Source organism: Monodelphis domestica, chromosome 2 (genome assembly GCF_027887165.1).
Source record: "Monodelphis domestica isolate mMonDom1 chromosome 2, mMonDom1.pri, whole genome shotgun sequence".
In the NCBI taxonomy this organism is placed as follows: Eukaryota; Metazoa; Chordata; class Mammalia; order Didelphimorphia; family Didelphidae; genus Monodelphis; species Monodelphis domestica.
In genome coordinates this window covers 503,528,328-503,542,212 of record NC_077228.1, presented here as the reverse complement: position 1 = coordinate 503,542,212, position 13,885 = coordinate 503,528,328, and the positions used below count along the sequence as shown (strand labels likewise).

The following is a 13,885-nucleotide window of genomic DNA, read 5'->3' as shown; positions in this document are numbered from 1 at the left end:
TTCCCAATCATGTGACCCTGGGCAAGTCACTTAATCCCCATTGCCTAGCCTTTATCATTCTTCTGCCTTGGAAAAAACACACAGTATTGATTCTAAGACAGAAGGTAAGAGTTTATAAAAAAGAGAAGTAATTTGCCCTTGTTTCTCTGATTTGTGGTGATCAGAGCTAGTTCTCAGGTTTCTCTCAGCTTTCAGATCAGCACCCTTGCTACAATATGACAATATAATAATATAGCAGCTGTAACCCTGGGTGCTTTGGGGAAGGAGAAGAGAGATTTAATTGCAAATAGGGAGAAGAGCATAAATCAAGACTCAGCAGTGGAAACTAAAAGTTGTATTTGAAGGACACCATGAAAACTTGTAAAGGAGTGGAAAAGCTGGGTTGGAAAGTAACAAGAAGGGTGGTAGCCATATAAGAAGAAAACATGAAGATAAAGATGATGATTTTATCCAATTATTATCCAATCAGGAATAGATTGTTTCCAGGGGGAATAATAGGACATACCTTATATTTGGGAAATATAATCTTGCTGGCTGTGTACTAGAATAATGTCTTAGAAAGACTAGAGGCATAGATAAGCTAACAGGCTTTTGTTTAACTCAGGGGTGAGATGAGGAGAGCTTGGATGAGGAGACAATGTTAAAATGGGGAAAAATGGTATGTTGAGGAAGAATTAAAAAAAAAAACTCAGGTTACTGATTATATTGGGATTAAAGATGAGGATTGTCCAAGATAACCTTCAAGTTTAGGAACTTGAGAAGCAGGAGGATATTGGCGGCAATGAGGTCAATAGGAAGGAGCAGGGGTTGATGACCTTGGAAAAAGGAGAAAGAACATTGGCTTTCAAGTCTTATTTTCAGGGACAGTTGGGAATTTATATATAATTGGAAAGGTAGTGAGTTTTAACTTGGTGAGGAAGGTTTAAGAACTATAACCATGAAAGGAGCAATTGAATTTCCTAGAGGAATGGGCACATGGGAGTAGAGGGCCTTCAAGTGTGTCTAGGATAAGATGGTTTTATGTTAAATACTTAGTGATACTTTTATATAAAATTATAACTTCTCCTTTGAATTCCATTGCTTTTTGGGCAATAATGCAAAATGGTAAATAGTTTACTAAAAACATGGTTCTTGTTTCTATTTTAGACATTAGATAAATGAAACCATTTGGAAGACTGAATGCTACATTTCAAAAATAAGTAGAAGAATGTCTGCCCTGATCTAAATGCTAAATTTATTCTTTAGCTCTATGAAGAATACTTTATCAAACCATGTTGTTGGTCAGTCATTTTTTAGTTGTGTCTGACTTTTCATGCCCCCATTTGGGATTTTATTAGCAATGATACTTGGAGTGGTTGCCATTTCCTTCTGTAAGACTAAAAGTTATAGAGAAGGTGCCAACGGTTATTGGTAGAGGGAATTTCCCCATCTAAGAGTTTCCCATAACCAATGAAATCACAGGTTGAATACCTATCCTTATTTATACATATAGGCAAAATATGTTTTTTATCATAAATAATCACTCACTTGTTTCTCATTCAGTTATTCTAGTTATGATAACTGTAGGGAAACAAAATCATTTTTAAGTTAAATGGAATATAAGGGGGAAATTGTATTTTATACAAAAACCTTACTAAATGTTCACAATAAAACCACCCCAAGCTATTCTCCTGGACACTCCTAGAGGCTCCTTCCTTCTCTTCTATTCCTAATGGTTTGAGTTCTTACATTTTCTTTGTTCACAAGTATTTATTTGGAGTCTAATTATACATGATGGTGTGCTGTGATAACTAGGCTCTTATAATGAAGACACACTAACAAGTACTAAAAGGTAATAGATTTGAGACAACATAATAAAAAGGCAACTGATATAAAATGAAAAGTATTTCAAGGGGCCAATGATAAGAGTTTATACATGAGGATGAGCAGGGATCTTATAATGGAAGTTTCAAGTTCAGAAAGGACAGACTCAGAAGAGCTATCAGCTATTCTTTTTATGAGTCCTAGAAGTCTTCATGGATGGATTTTTAGGAGATATTTAAGTGATAGAAGAGGGGCAGGTTTGCAGTTATGCATGAAGAGGGGGCAGAGTAGAGTAGGGTATATGGAGAAAAAGGACATTGTAAGCATTCTGTGAATTGGGAAAACCTTTGATACCAGGAGCAAAATAAACCCAAGGGAAATTTTTACAGTTCTAACCACGGGGTACCAAGAAATCAGGCAAAAGAGGGAAGACTAAGGTATCTCAAATGTGAAAAGCTTTTGTGTATGGATCTTTGGATCCTGCAAGACTTTATTTCACTTGCAAGTATAATCAGCTGGTTCTAAAATCTTTTAGTGAGTTTAACGACTGTTTTTGAGGCAGCATGGTATAATAGAGAGTTGGCTTCAACACCAAGAATACTTGAGCTCAATTCTTGCTTCTGCCCCATATTGGCTGTGTGACCCAGGACACATGATTTAAATTCTCAGTGCTCTAGTCAACTCTTTAAAATTAGAAATTGCAGAAAAGGTCCCATCCTGCATAGATAAAGGGAATTTTCTCACTCGGGAGCTTGATGTACCAATGAAACCATAGGCTTAGCCTCTGTCCCTAACCCTAACATCTTTTGAAAGCATCATAATTTGAAATGAAGGAATAATTTGTGTTTGTGGATTGAGTATCACCTCTGTATACTACTTGGGTAACTTGTTTTTGATTTGGTAAAGTCTTTCTAGTTGTTTGGCATTTTCTGCACGTCTGAACAAACCACTCAGACAAAACCCATCACTAAGTACATGTCTATTTGTATTCATGAGGGCCACACATGCCTTCTACCTCACCCTAACTGGGGGCTAAAGAGGATGTCATTATGGAGCAGTGAATTTTGTACAACTGTTACTGTGTTTGCTGGTTAAAAAGGATTTCAGTCTCTAATACAGTCAAGAGATTACAATCTCTTAGCTCAGAGCATTACATTTAGGATATTAATAGCCAAGAATTAAACAAAGTAAGTGACTTTAAAACATTTATGATATAAGGTTTTCCTATTCCATATGTTTGAAAGGCTTCAGAAATGGCAGTGGGGCAGGGTTCAAGGCCAAAGGTCCAGTCTTAGAGCTGAAGGAAGAGAAGGTGCATTTTTTCAGTTATTGCAGGGAGTATGGAAAGGTAGTGAGTTTTTATATAAAGAACATATGTGGATCATTAGTACATTGTACCTATATTATAAGCTAAGATGATGATGAATAAAGGTATGACCAGAGTAGGATTCAAGGATGGAATTGTATTGTCCATTGTCTTAGAGGAAGTCTTTGCTTATCAAGTATTTGTTTCTGCATGTGGTGATAAGGCTAAGAAATTATATATGTGGCAAGCATTGTTTTCCACATTATATACATAAGAAGACTGTCATGTAGTTACAACAATAGCCACTGTGTGGAAATTCTGCCTGTATTCATGAGTTTGTTTATCACTCCATCCTCAAATCCCATGACTGCTGAACCATGGGAGGAATGATCTATTGTTCTTGCTTCCCAGAATTCCATGAATTACAATCTTTAAAGTTAGGTACATCTGCTAAGTATCCAATTCCTACACAGCTTTTGTATTGCCCATTCCTGTATTAAAGCTCATTTTGAACTGGTCAACTGGCTGCTTTCTAAGACTTCATTGTTGTTCATCCTGATTCTACCTCACACTAATTTTGCTTTACAAACAGAATGGAAGCAAGAATCATTACACAGACAATGAAGATGACCACTGCTTTGAAGATCTGTGGTTCCATCTTGAAATGGAAGGCACACTGGGGCCATTCTGCCTGCTGGTGACCTGGTGTGCTGGCTTCCTTTGTTGTCTGTCATTTTGTAGAAGAATAAGTACTGTCCAAGTTGTGACCTTTTCATCTTTAGATTTTGTGTGAGTGTGTGTGGGGACATGCATATATGCAGGGTTTTGCTGATGCCGATTATATGACTAGTTTTTTCATGTTTATCATTAGTCTTTGGCACCATACTGACTCCGTAAACCAGTTCCACAACCAAGACATCTTCTGGGCATGTTTTTTAGGCAAGTCACAGAACATTCAAGTTCCTTAATTAGAGGCCCAAGGACTTTTGGGGAATCTCATACTCTGTTAAGTTGGAAGTAATCTAGAAAACTGCAAGTCCAGCCAAACACCCACCTTCTCGTAATTTGTTAGATTATCTAAAGTCCACCTCATGCTGCTTCAGGACAGTGATAATAGGCAATGGATTGAATAAAACACCATCAGTTGTGACCTAACTAGCAATACATGCTATGGAATATGCTTATGATTTTAATCAACTTTCACTGATTAGTCAAACCTACTTATAAACACCTAGGCAGCTACGTGGTACAGTGGATAGTTCTGGACATAAAGTCCAGAAAACTCAAGGCTAATTTTGCCTCAGAGATGAACTTAACTGTGTGACTCTGGCCAAGTCATTTAATCTTTTTCAGTCTGAACTGCCTCATCTATAAAATGGGGATAATGATGGCATCTACATTCTAAAGTGGTTGGGAGGATCAAGTGAGATAACACAGATAAAGTTCTTTGAAAACCTTAAAATGCCACATTGGTGACAGCTACGAACATCCAGAATACAGGCCTATAGCTGACAATAAATGTACCTTGGCAGCCAAGAAACACTAAGCTGAGGTGTTGATTTTAATTTTGTTGAGATTTATATATTATAGTTACAAAGATCATGCCTTCTATGTTGAGACCTCAAATTAAAAATCACAACTTTGGAAAAGTATGGCTGAGGTTGCAGTACAGGAATTGGGCCAGAAAGACATTAAGCCAAGATCTTATTAGAAATGGCAACAAATGAGGTCCTGCTTCACTGGCTGACCAATGATCAATAGTCATCCAATTGGTCCCAATTTGACTTTTTTTTTTTGCATCAAGGTATCATAGGTAGATTTTTCATTGCATGCTCTGCAAATTGGCAAAGATGACAGAAGGTGAATAAAGCCCTTACTGGAGTGTCTATGGGAAGACAGGCACACTAATTCACTGTTGTTGGACCTGTGAATTGGTCCAACTATTCTGGAAAGCAACTTGAAATTCTGCTAAGAAAGTGGCTAAAATGTGCACACCTGTCCTCTCTCCCAAACTTATAAATCTAGAAGGTAGAAATTAGGAAGAAAAAGAAAATAGAACATGAAAAATGTGGATTGAAATCAATGTGTATCCTGTTTGATCCATAGATCCCACGGGAGGCATCCACCTTACAAAAGTCAATGGCATAAAGAAAAGTCTTACATACACCAAAATATTCATAGCAACTCTTTTTGTAGTAGCCCAAGACTAAAACAAAGTAGAAGCCTATCAGTTGTGGAATGGTCAATCTGTGGTATCCAGATGTAGTGGAATATCACTGTGCTATAATAAACAATGGGCATAAAGAATGCAGAGAAACATGAAAACTGCCTGCACATAAACTGATACAAAGTGAAGTAAGCAGAACCATAAAAGCCACATAGACAAAGGCTAACGAAATGTAAATGGGAAGAAAAACAACAACACACATTAGAATTAAATGTCATGAAATTATGACCAAATTTGGTCCTAAATATGAGCTCTGAGAACACACCTCCTTCTTTTCTTTGCAGAGGTGAGAACTGTGGAACATGGATGTAATGTCAGATTCACTGTATGTGTTCATTTTGCAGAACTGCTCCTCTCACCCCTCTTTTTTTGGTCTATCATACAGGATGGCTCTTTGAGAAGGAGGAGAGGGATATGAAGGGGTAAATGGAGAGATGTATTAGTAAATGAAGACATTAAACATTTTTTAAAAGAATATTAGGGTTGGAAGGGATTGTTAGAGAGCAATAGGGGCCCTTGGAGGTCTCTGACCCAATCTCCTCAATTCAAAGATAAGAAAACTAAGGCTAAGTGAATATATTGTTCAAGGTCATACTGCAAGTTAGTGGCCAAGCCAAAATTCAAAGCCAAATTGTCTGCCTTCGAGTCAGTCATCTCACTTCACCAGTTCACCACTAAGATAAGAGATGAGAATCTCTTATCATGTCCATGGTGGTGTGAGCTCTTAAGAGACCAGGAGATGAGTCAGAGCTACATTTCTATTTTAACTCCAATAATAGTGAGACAAACATACCATAGATTGAAAGAAACTACTGGGGATGGAATTTGCTAAAAAAAATTAATAATGGAGAAGAGGCTGGAAGGGGAGGTCACAACCACAAAAGCACTCAAAACAGTTAGGCAAGAGTTCCAGAATGCTTGATGATTTATCAAAGTTGTCAGCAACAACAGTTAGAGTACAGGTCTGATATTTTAGGACATAGGAATAAAAAGGACAATAGACTTAGGTGATCAGTCAAGCAGGAGATGTCCCAAAAAGAAACAAAGAAAGAGGAGCCATTTATCAAGACTACATCTTTATGGTGCAACAGCATAAATCAGAGTATGGCAGTACTTTTAAAAGAATAAAAAGATCCTCCTCTTTGAAACTGCTCTAATTTGTCTTTGATTAGTCTGGTTCCAAAGATAATACAATAGTCCCTTATGATCATGGGTGATTTTTTTATTAATATCTTTGGATTGGCATTGGAGAATGTCACTATTAAATAGTTTTAGTGATTCTTAGATTTTGAGCTAGGAGGAGCTTCAGAGGTCATTTGTTCGACCCTCTTGTTTTAGAGTGGAGGAAAATGAGGCTTAAGTGATTTCAAGGTCACAAAGGTATAAGGATCACAGCATATACCACAAGACTTTCTTTTTGACCGTGATAGATATCAAACATCAAAGCAATATGAAAAGCCCAAACAAATTTAAGAATAGCATTCAGCCTGGGTACTACTGTACCACGATGCCAAAAATGATAATGGTAAGAACTGTATTATTCATAACATTCAGTTTGAATCAGTGTGCTTTAATTTGAAGAATGAGACTAAATGTCATTGCCTAAAGAAGTGAACCAGACACACATTACATGAAAGGCATGTCAAGAAGAAATCAAATATTAAAATGGAAATTTAGGTCAGAAAATAATTACCTTTGATGCCAGGTTGTCTACTAAGGCAATCATGGAATTCTTAAACAAGGTAGCAGCTGTTAAAGGTCGTTTGGTAACTTCTGTAATGCTCAGTTTGCCTTCGGGCCACATGTTCTTCAGCACAGGATTTGAACTGAGAGCCATAGGAAAAGAAATTAAAATACATCAATTCCAACTAGTTCTTGCAGAAGTGATAAGCCATCCTGCTGAGTTACATCCTGGGAATCTTTATTTGGACTGCAGGATGAACTCGAAAGAGCCCATTTCAAAAAGATAAAATGACAATCAATTCATAATCACGTGAAATGCACAGTTAAGAGATACCTAATTGAAAGCACATTGTCTAAACTCTTTTGAACTTTAGATGTAGCTCTGAGAAATAGCATTTGATCCCTGTATGCCAGTGAACATGAGTCTCATAACATATGAACTGGGTTTAGAAAGGAAACCAAAAGGACAAGGGACAAACTACTGCTAAGATGATGATCCGCAAAGTTGTGGTACAATGTTTGTGTACTAGATACCAGAGGAAACAATTAAGTAGCTACTACGTACATTTCCTCCTCTTTGGAGCTGAGGGGAATGGGAAGAAACTAAGAAATATTCCCTGTTCTCAAGGCGTTTCCAGGATCATAAAATGTCTGAGAAGAGATACATGCCTGGAAACCACTTTAAAACTGTGATCCATATTTGCTCCTATATTCATAGGAGGCAGACAATAAAATATTCTTTTAGAGTCAATGAGAAAAATTGCCTATGGGCAAAATTTCTAGCTAAAGAAGATACTAGCTAGACTCCAGCTTTGACTTCCATAGTTCTCCATTCAGCCACTAAAATGATTTTCTAACACACAGGTCTGGCCATGTCACCCTCTTATTCAATAAACTCCAGGGGCTCCCAATTGCCTCCAAGAACAAAAACAAAATGCTCCATCTGGCATTCATAGCCCGTCAGAGCCCTAGCCCCCTGCTACCATTCCAGTTTCCTTGTACCTTAATCCCCAACACACTCTTTGAATGACACAATGACCTCCGGGTTTTTCTGAGAACAAGACTTTTCTCTACTTTGGGCATTTTCTTTTCTTTTCTTATCTTTTCTTTTCTTTTCTTATCTTTTCTTTTCTTTTCTTATCTTTTCTTTTCTTTTCTTTTCTTTTCCTTTCTTTTCCTTTCTTTTCTTTTCTTTTCTTATCTTTTCTTTTCTTTTCTTATCTTTTCTTTTCTTTTCTTTTCCTTTCTTTTCCTTTCTTTTCCTTTCTTTTCTTTTCTTTTCTTTTCTTTTCTTTTCTTTTCTTTTCTTTTCTTTTCTTTTCTTTTCTTTTCTTTTCTTTTCTTTTCTTTTCACCTCCTCCTCTGTCTTAGAATCAATACTAAGTATTGGTTCCAAGGCAGAAGAGCAGTAAGGACTAGGCATTTGGCATTAAGTGACTTTCCCATGGTCACATATCTAGGAAGGGTCTGTGGTCACATTTCAATTCAGGACCTCCCATCTCTAGGCCTGGATTTCTCTACCCATGGAGCCAACTTGATGCCCTGACCCTGGGCATTTCTACGGATCTTCCCCTATGCCTCAAATGCTTTCCCTCCTCCAATCCAACTACTTACCTCCCTGGCTTCCTTTAAGTTCCACACAAAATCCTGATTTATACAAAAAAAGTCTTCTCCAGCTCCTCTTAATTCTGGTGCTTTCCCTCTGTTAATTATTTTCTATTTATTTCAAACATAGCTTGCTGTGTATTTGCATGTTGTTTCCTCCATCAGACAGTCAGCACCTTTGGCCTCTTTTTGTATCCCCAGCAGAAATGCTTACTGATTCACTGATATGCCTCAGTGCAGGTTCTAATTTTACTCATTCTATTTTGAGTAGTTTTGATTTTATAGTTATATTTATTTGATTTTGATTTTATATTAGATTGTGAAATAGTGTTCACTGGTAACATTCCCCCCCACCTTTTTATAACAGGAAATTGATCCCTGGTCTTATCATATCATAGAAAAACAGGGACTTTAAAATAGATGGGAGTGCTAGGCCTGGAGTTGGGCAGACTTGGGTTCAAATCTGGTCTCAGTCACTTCCTTGCCTTGAGCAAATCACTTAACTCTTTAATTGCCTAATCATTACTGATTTTCTGTCTTGGAATTGATGCGAAGAGGGCAGCTAGATGTTTCTGTGGATTAAGAGCCAGTCCTAGAGATGGGAGGTCCTGGGTTCAAATCTGTCCTTAGACACTTACTACTTGTATGATCCTGGGCAAATCACTTATCCCCCATTGCCTAGCCATTAGTATTCCTTTGCCTTGGAACCAATAGTGATTCTAAGATGAACGGTAAGGGCTATTTTTTTTTAAATTGGTACTAGGACATAAGGTGAGGATTAAAAAAAAGATGGGCTTTTCTTTCAGAAAGAAGATTGAGATCAAAATGGTATGCAATTTCCAAACAGAAACTCAAATGAAATATATTATAAATATATTCCCTAATCATAAGCTCTCAAATGATACTTCATCATTAATTAAATCTAGTTAATCAAGATAAGAAATGTTGTTGGAAATGATAAATACCACATTCAAAGTGCTTATTCTCAAAAATATGTATAAAAGTTACTCTATGCATACCTAGGGCTTCTTTGTTATCTGAAAAAATAATTAGTAATAAAAATTGCTACTATCTACTAAGCATCTACTATGTAACAAACACTGTGTTAAGTGCTTTACAAATATTATCTCATTTGATCTCACAAATACCCTGGGAGGTAAGTGTTATTATTATCCCTGTTTTTCAGATGAGGAAATAGAGGCAAAAAAGGTTAAGTAACTTGCCTAGTTAGTAAGCAAGTGTAGTTAAGTATTTAAGGTGGGATTTGAATTCAGGTCCTCATGCTTCCAGGCTGGCACAGGAATTCCTGCTGTTATGAATGTACTTTCTTTTAGCCTAGATCTATGATTTCATTAGTAGAGAAAAGCTCCCAGAAAGGACATTCCCTCTGCCAATCCAGATTTGCAACATCTCTGTCATTTATAGTCAGTTGTCACACACACACACACAGACAAGTTAAGTGACTTGTCCAGGATCCCATAGTCAATAACAGATAAGAGGAAGGATTTGAACCCAGATTTTCCTCATTTCAAGGCTAGCCCTCTGTGCATTATAACACTCTATTGTTAGAAGGTTTTATAGGGCACAAAAGCCACCATAATATGGAAATAATCACTAGTGATTATTACTACTTATAGTAATATAAAATTACTTATAAAATATTATAAAATCAAATATAAAAAAATAAAAAAATACTTATAAAATCAAATTCCCACTTAAACATCCTTCTTAACACTAGTATCTCTCCCTATTCATTTTGTCAACATTTTTGTCAGCCAGAAAGAGAATGATGTGAATATCAAATTATTAATTCAAACTCCTGGAAAAGTTGATGGGGTCTCCAAATATTTATTCAACAGTGACCTTCATTATCATTCTGTAAATGCTAAGTGCTAAATGAAGGATCACACAATTACGAGAGAAAAATTATAAGAAAAAAACCAACATTTCAGAGTTGTAAGTAAAACCTAATTTTGTTAGCTGAAAGATAAAACAAACCTATTTTCACAACCCCAATCAGAACCACCCCATCACATACCATTTACTATGAAATTATATCCCCCACATCAAAGTGGTCTTTTCCCAGTAGCAGTTATGCTCAGTTATGCTCAGATTACAAGGATCTCACAAACCATGAATGGATTTTGATCTTACCTGTTGTACATGAGGCGTTTGAAATCTTGAAATAAGGTGTCTTTGTTTTTGTCAATGAAGCCAATGACTGAATAGCTAAGGAAGAAAATGAAAACAGAGTTACTAGGCAAAGGTCACCTTTAGGATCTTCTACAAGAAATCTAAGAACTCTAAGTCGTCAATGAAACTTGCACTAATTGATTACTAACAGGCTAAAGGAATCACTAAATTCGATCTCTATAACTGAGTTGTTTTTGTTTTTAAGGGGAACAGAAAGGAACAAACAATTATTAAATACTATGTGCCAGGTTCTGTGCTAAGAGTTTGATAAATATTACAACTAATATCAATATAATGACATTTGATTTTAACCCAAAGGAGTGAGGAAAGGAGAGAACTACCATAGTACAGTGCTCTATAAGTCAAGAGGGGAGAGTTTATTTTTATTGTTGATTAAGAAGCAAAATTTAATGTTTAATTCAAGAGAGCAAAAGATAACCTTAAGGGTACTCATCAATTAAGATTTATTTTATTAACTGAATTTATTGAAATCACAAAAGATTTTTGATAGATGTTTCATCAGATATAATTTTCTGAGTGGACCTCAGGATAGCAATATCAGGCGGAGCATAAAACAAGGACACATATGCTTGCCAATGGCACCATGAAGGATGGGCTTCAGAAAGTCCGAATGGAAGAAAGATTCCCTATAGTTATTTCCAGATGCCCCTGTTTGTGGATGACATTTTCCTGAGAGTATCAGGCAAGAGTAGAAAGTTTCAAGCAGTATTGAAACCTGAAGAGAAGTCCAAAGAGAATTAAGACTGAAATGAGAAGATTTGAATTGAGCAAGACTAGAGAAATGGATGACATTTCAGATCGTTGTTCAAGAAATTGTTGTTTATGAAAAACAGACTGCTGGCAGTTAAAGAGATGACAAACTAAGATGTAGGGCAAAGTTGGAGTCCAGATCTGAGAGAATTAGGCAGTAGTCTAGACACTAGGGATGGTGAGTCAGGGATCAAGGAGAATTTGGATAATGGTTTCTAGAGGTAAGAAACTGGAAATAAATTGCAGGTTCAGATGGTGCAACCAAATGTCAAAGAGTATGCAATTATCATAGATTCAAGATCAAACAAGAATATAGGATGACTTTGTTGGTGGAATTTGTTGACCCACTTTAATACTTTTTTCCACAAAGAAATGACTATGATATAAAAAGAAAAGGTATCAATAAACACGACATTTTTAAAATCAGAAAGTTAAGAACCCACCTGTAGTATCTGACTCTTTCTTCCCTGTCCCTGCCATAGTTCCCCATTCTATAACCAGTTACAGTCATTCCAATTGTTTGCACTATTGGGCCTAGGTCTGTTTGCGACAAATCCAGCCTCAGATGCTTCCTGGCTATGTGACACTCAGCTCCAGTTGCCTAGCCCTTATTGCTCTTCTATGTGAGTAACAGTAAATACGGCCGGTGTGGCACACCATGGAGTGTGTGGAGGAGAGGGAAAGGTAAGAAGACTAGAAAGAGAGGAATGGGGCAGGTTATGAAGAACTTCAAATGTCAAACAGAAGATTTAATATTTGATCCTGGAGGTGATAGGGAGCCACTGGGTACTACCTGCATAGGTTGGGGTGACAAGTTCAACCCTACACTTTAGTAGTTGATGGTCTGCAGTAGGGAGATATACAATTTGGCAAACTATTGCATCAATTCCTATGGCTTAATGCTCTGCAGACATATCTCCATGATCTGTACCTGCCCATAGAGTGTTAGCAACTAATTCAAACTAGAATAATTAAAAAATGCAATTAAATAAAAAATTCAATTAAAATTTTAAAGATGAGGAACTATAATGAATAAGTGAATAATTTAGAACAGATTTCCTCTAGCTATATTTTCTATATCAAGTCATTAAAAAGGTTGTTCCAGAAATAAAATATACTCACACGACATCTCCAGCATAATGCCTAATTCGAAAATCTCGATCAAACTCTAGGGTTTTGTCTGTGGCACAGAGCTAAAAAAAATTGGATACAGTTAATAAAGAATACATTTCCATTTTCTTAAAAACCCAGGCTACTCTGACATTGAAATGACAAACATTTCCTTTATTCCCTATTTGTCTCCTTATTTTTCTGGTCCATCAGTGGTCCATCTCCTCATGACTATTGGAATGATGCTCTTGCATTCTAGAATCCCTTACTCCTTGATTCATTAGTATATTTGCCTTGCCAACCATGTCTATTTCTGTGGGATATCATATCTCTGGTCCTAGAACTGATGAACCCTGGAGATAGATACAAATTCTTCACTTGAATTGGGTGCTATTGCTAATTACATCTGGGCATTAACTGTTGTTTAACAGTATTTTTTACTAATATCTTAGCAATTCCCCCCTCAAATAGCCCTTTTAATGTTTTTTTATTTTCCTTATGGCTCTGCCTATATACTTTTTTTTAAAAGCCCTTACCTTCTGTCTTAGAATCAATACTGAATATTGGTTCCAAGGTAAGGGATAGGCAATCGGGGGTAAGTGACTTGCCCAGGGACACACAATTCAAAAGTGTCTGGGGACAGATTTGAACCCAGGACCTCCTGTCTCTAAACCTGACTCTCTATCCACTGAGTCACTTCACTGTTCCTGCTTGTATCCTTTTAGAGATGACCTTACCTCCTACTTTACTGAGATCAATGTCATTACCTCTCTCAACCTCCCTCTACATCACAAAACCTCTCCGTATCTTCACTAATACTTTCCTTCTTGCTTACCATCTCCAAAGCATAGGGTTTTTCCTCTCTTTCTTGCTAAAAACTAATCCCTCAACTTGTGCTCCTTGATTTCATTCTTTTCTAGTTCTTCCATTTACTATCCATGCATGCACATATACACATATCCATGTACATATGCATGCATATACACATAAATATACATGCAGTCACAGAGATCTCACAGATTTATTTTTCAAAATCACACATGTGGTATCCCAGGGGGACAACTAACTCTGAGCCCTACGCCCATCCTACAGTTTCCCACCCAATTCCCTGCTGTGTCAGGAGATTGTGGGGTCCGCTGGTCTCTCCTGCATGGTATAGATACAGAGAGGGGGGCAGAATAATCTCA

General features: G+C 36.9%; 1 protein-coding gene across 2 annotated transcripts in view; it reads right to left on the bottom strand.

Annotated features, from left to right (window-relative positions):
• MYO1D (myosin ID) overlaps nt 1-13,885 on the bottom strand; it is a 381,916-nt gene that overhangs the window by 221,051 nt on the left and 146,980 nt on the right. For both annotated transcript variants that reach the window (XM_056819463.1, XM_001368007.4), the window contains 3 exons: nt 12,711-12,781; nt 10,779-10,853; nt 7,030-7,162 (listed from right to left, as the gene is read on the bottom strand). In XM_056819463.1, coding sequence (XP_056675441.1) covers nt 7,030-7,162; nt 10,779-10,853; nt 12,711-12,781 — 279 coding nt within the window. The remainder of the gene's footprint in view (nt 1-7,029; nt 7,163-10,778; nt 10,854-12,710; nt 12,782-13,885) is intronic.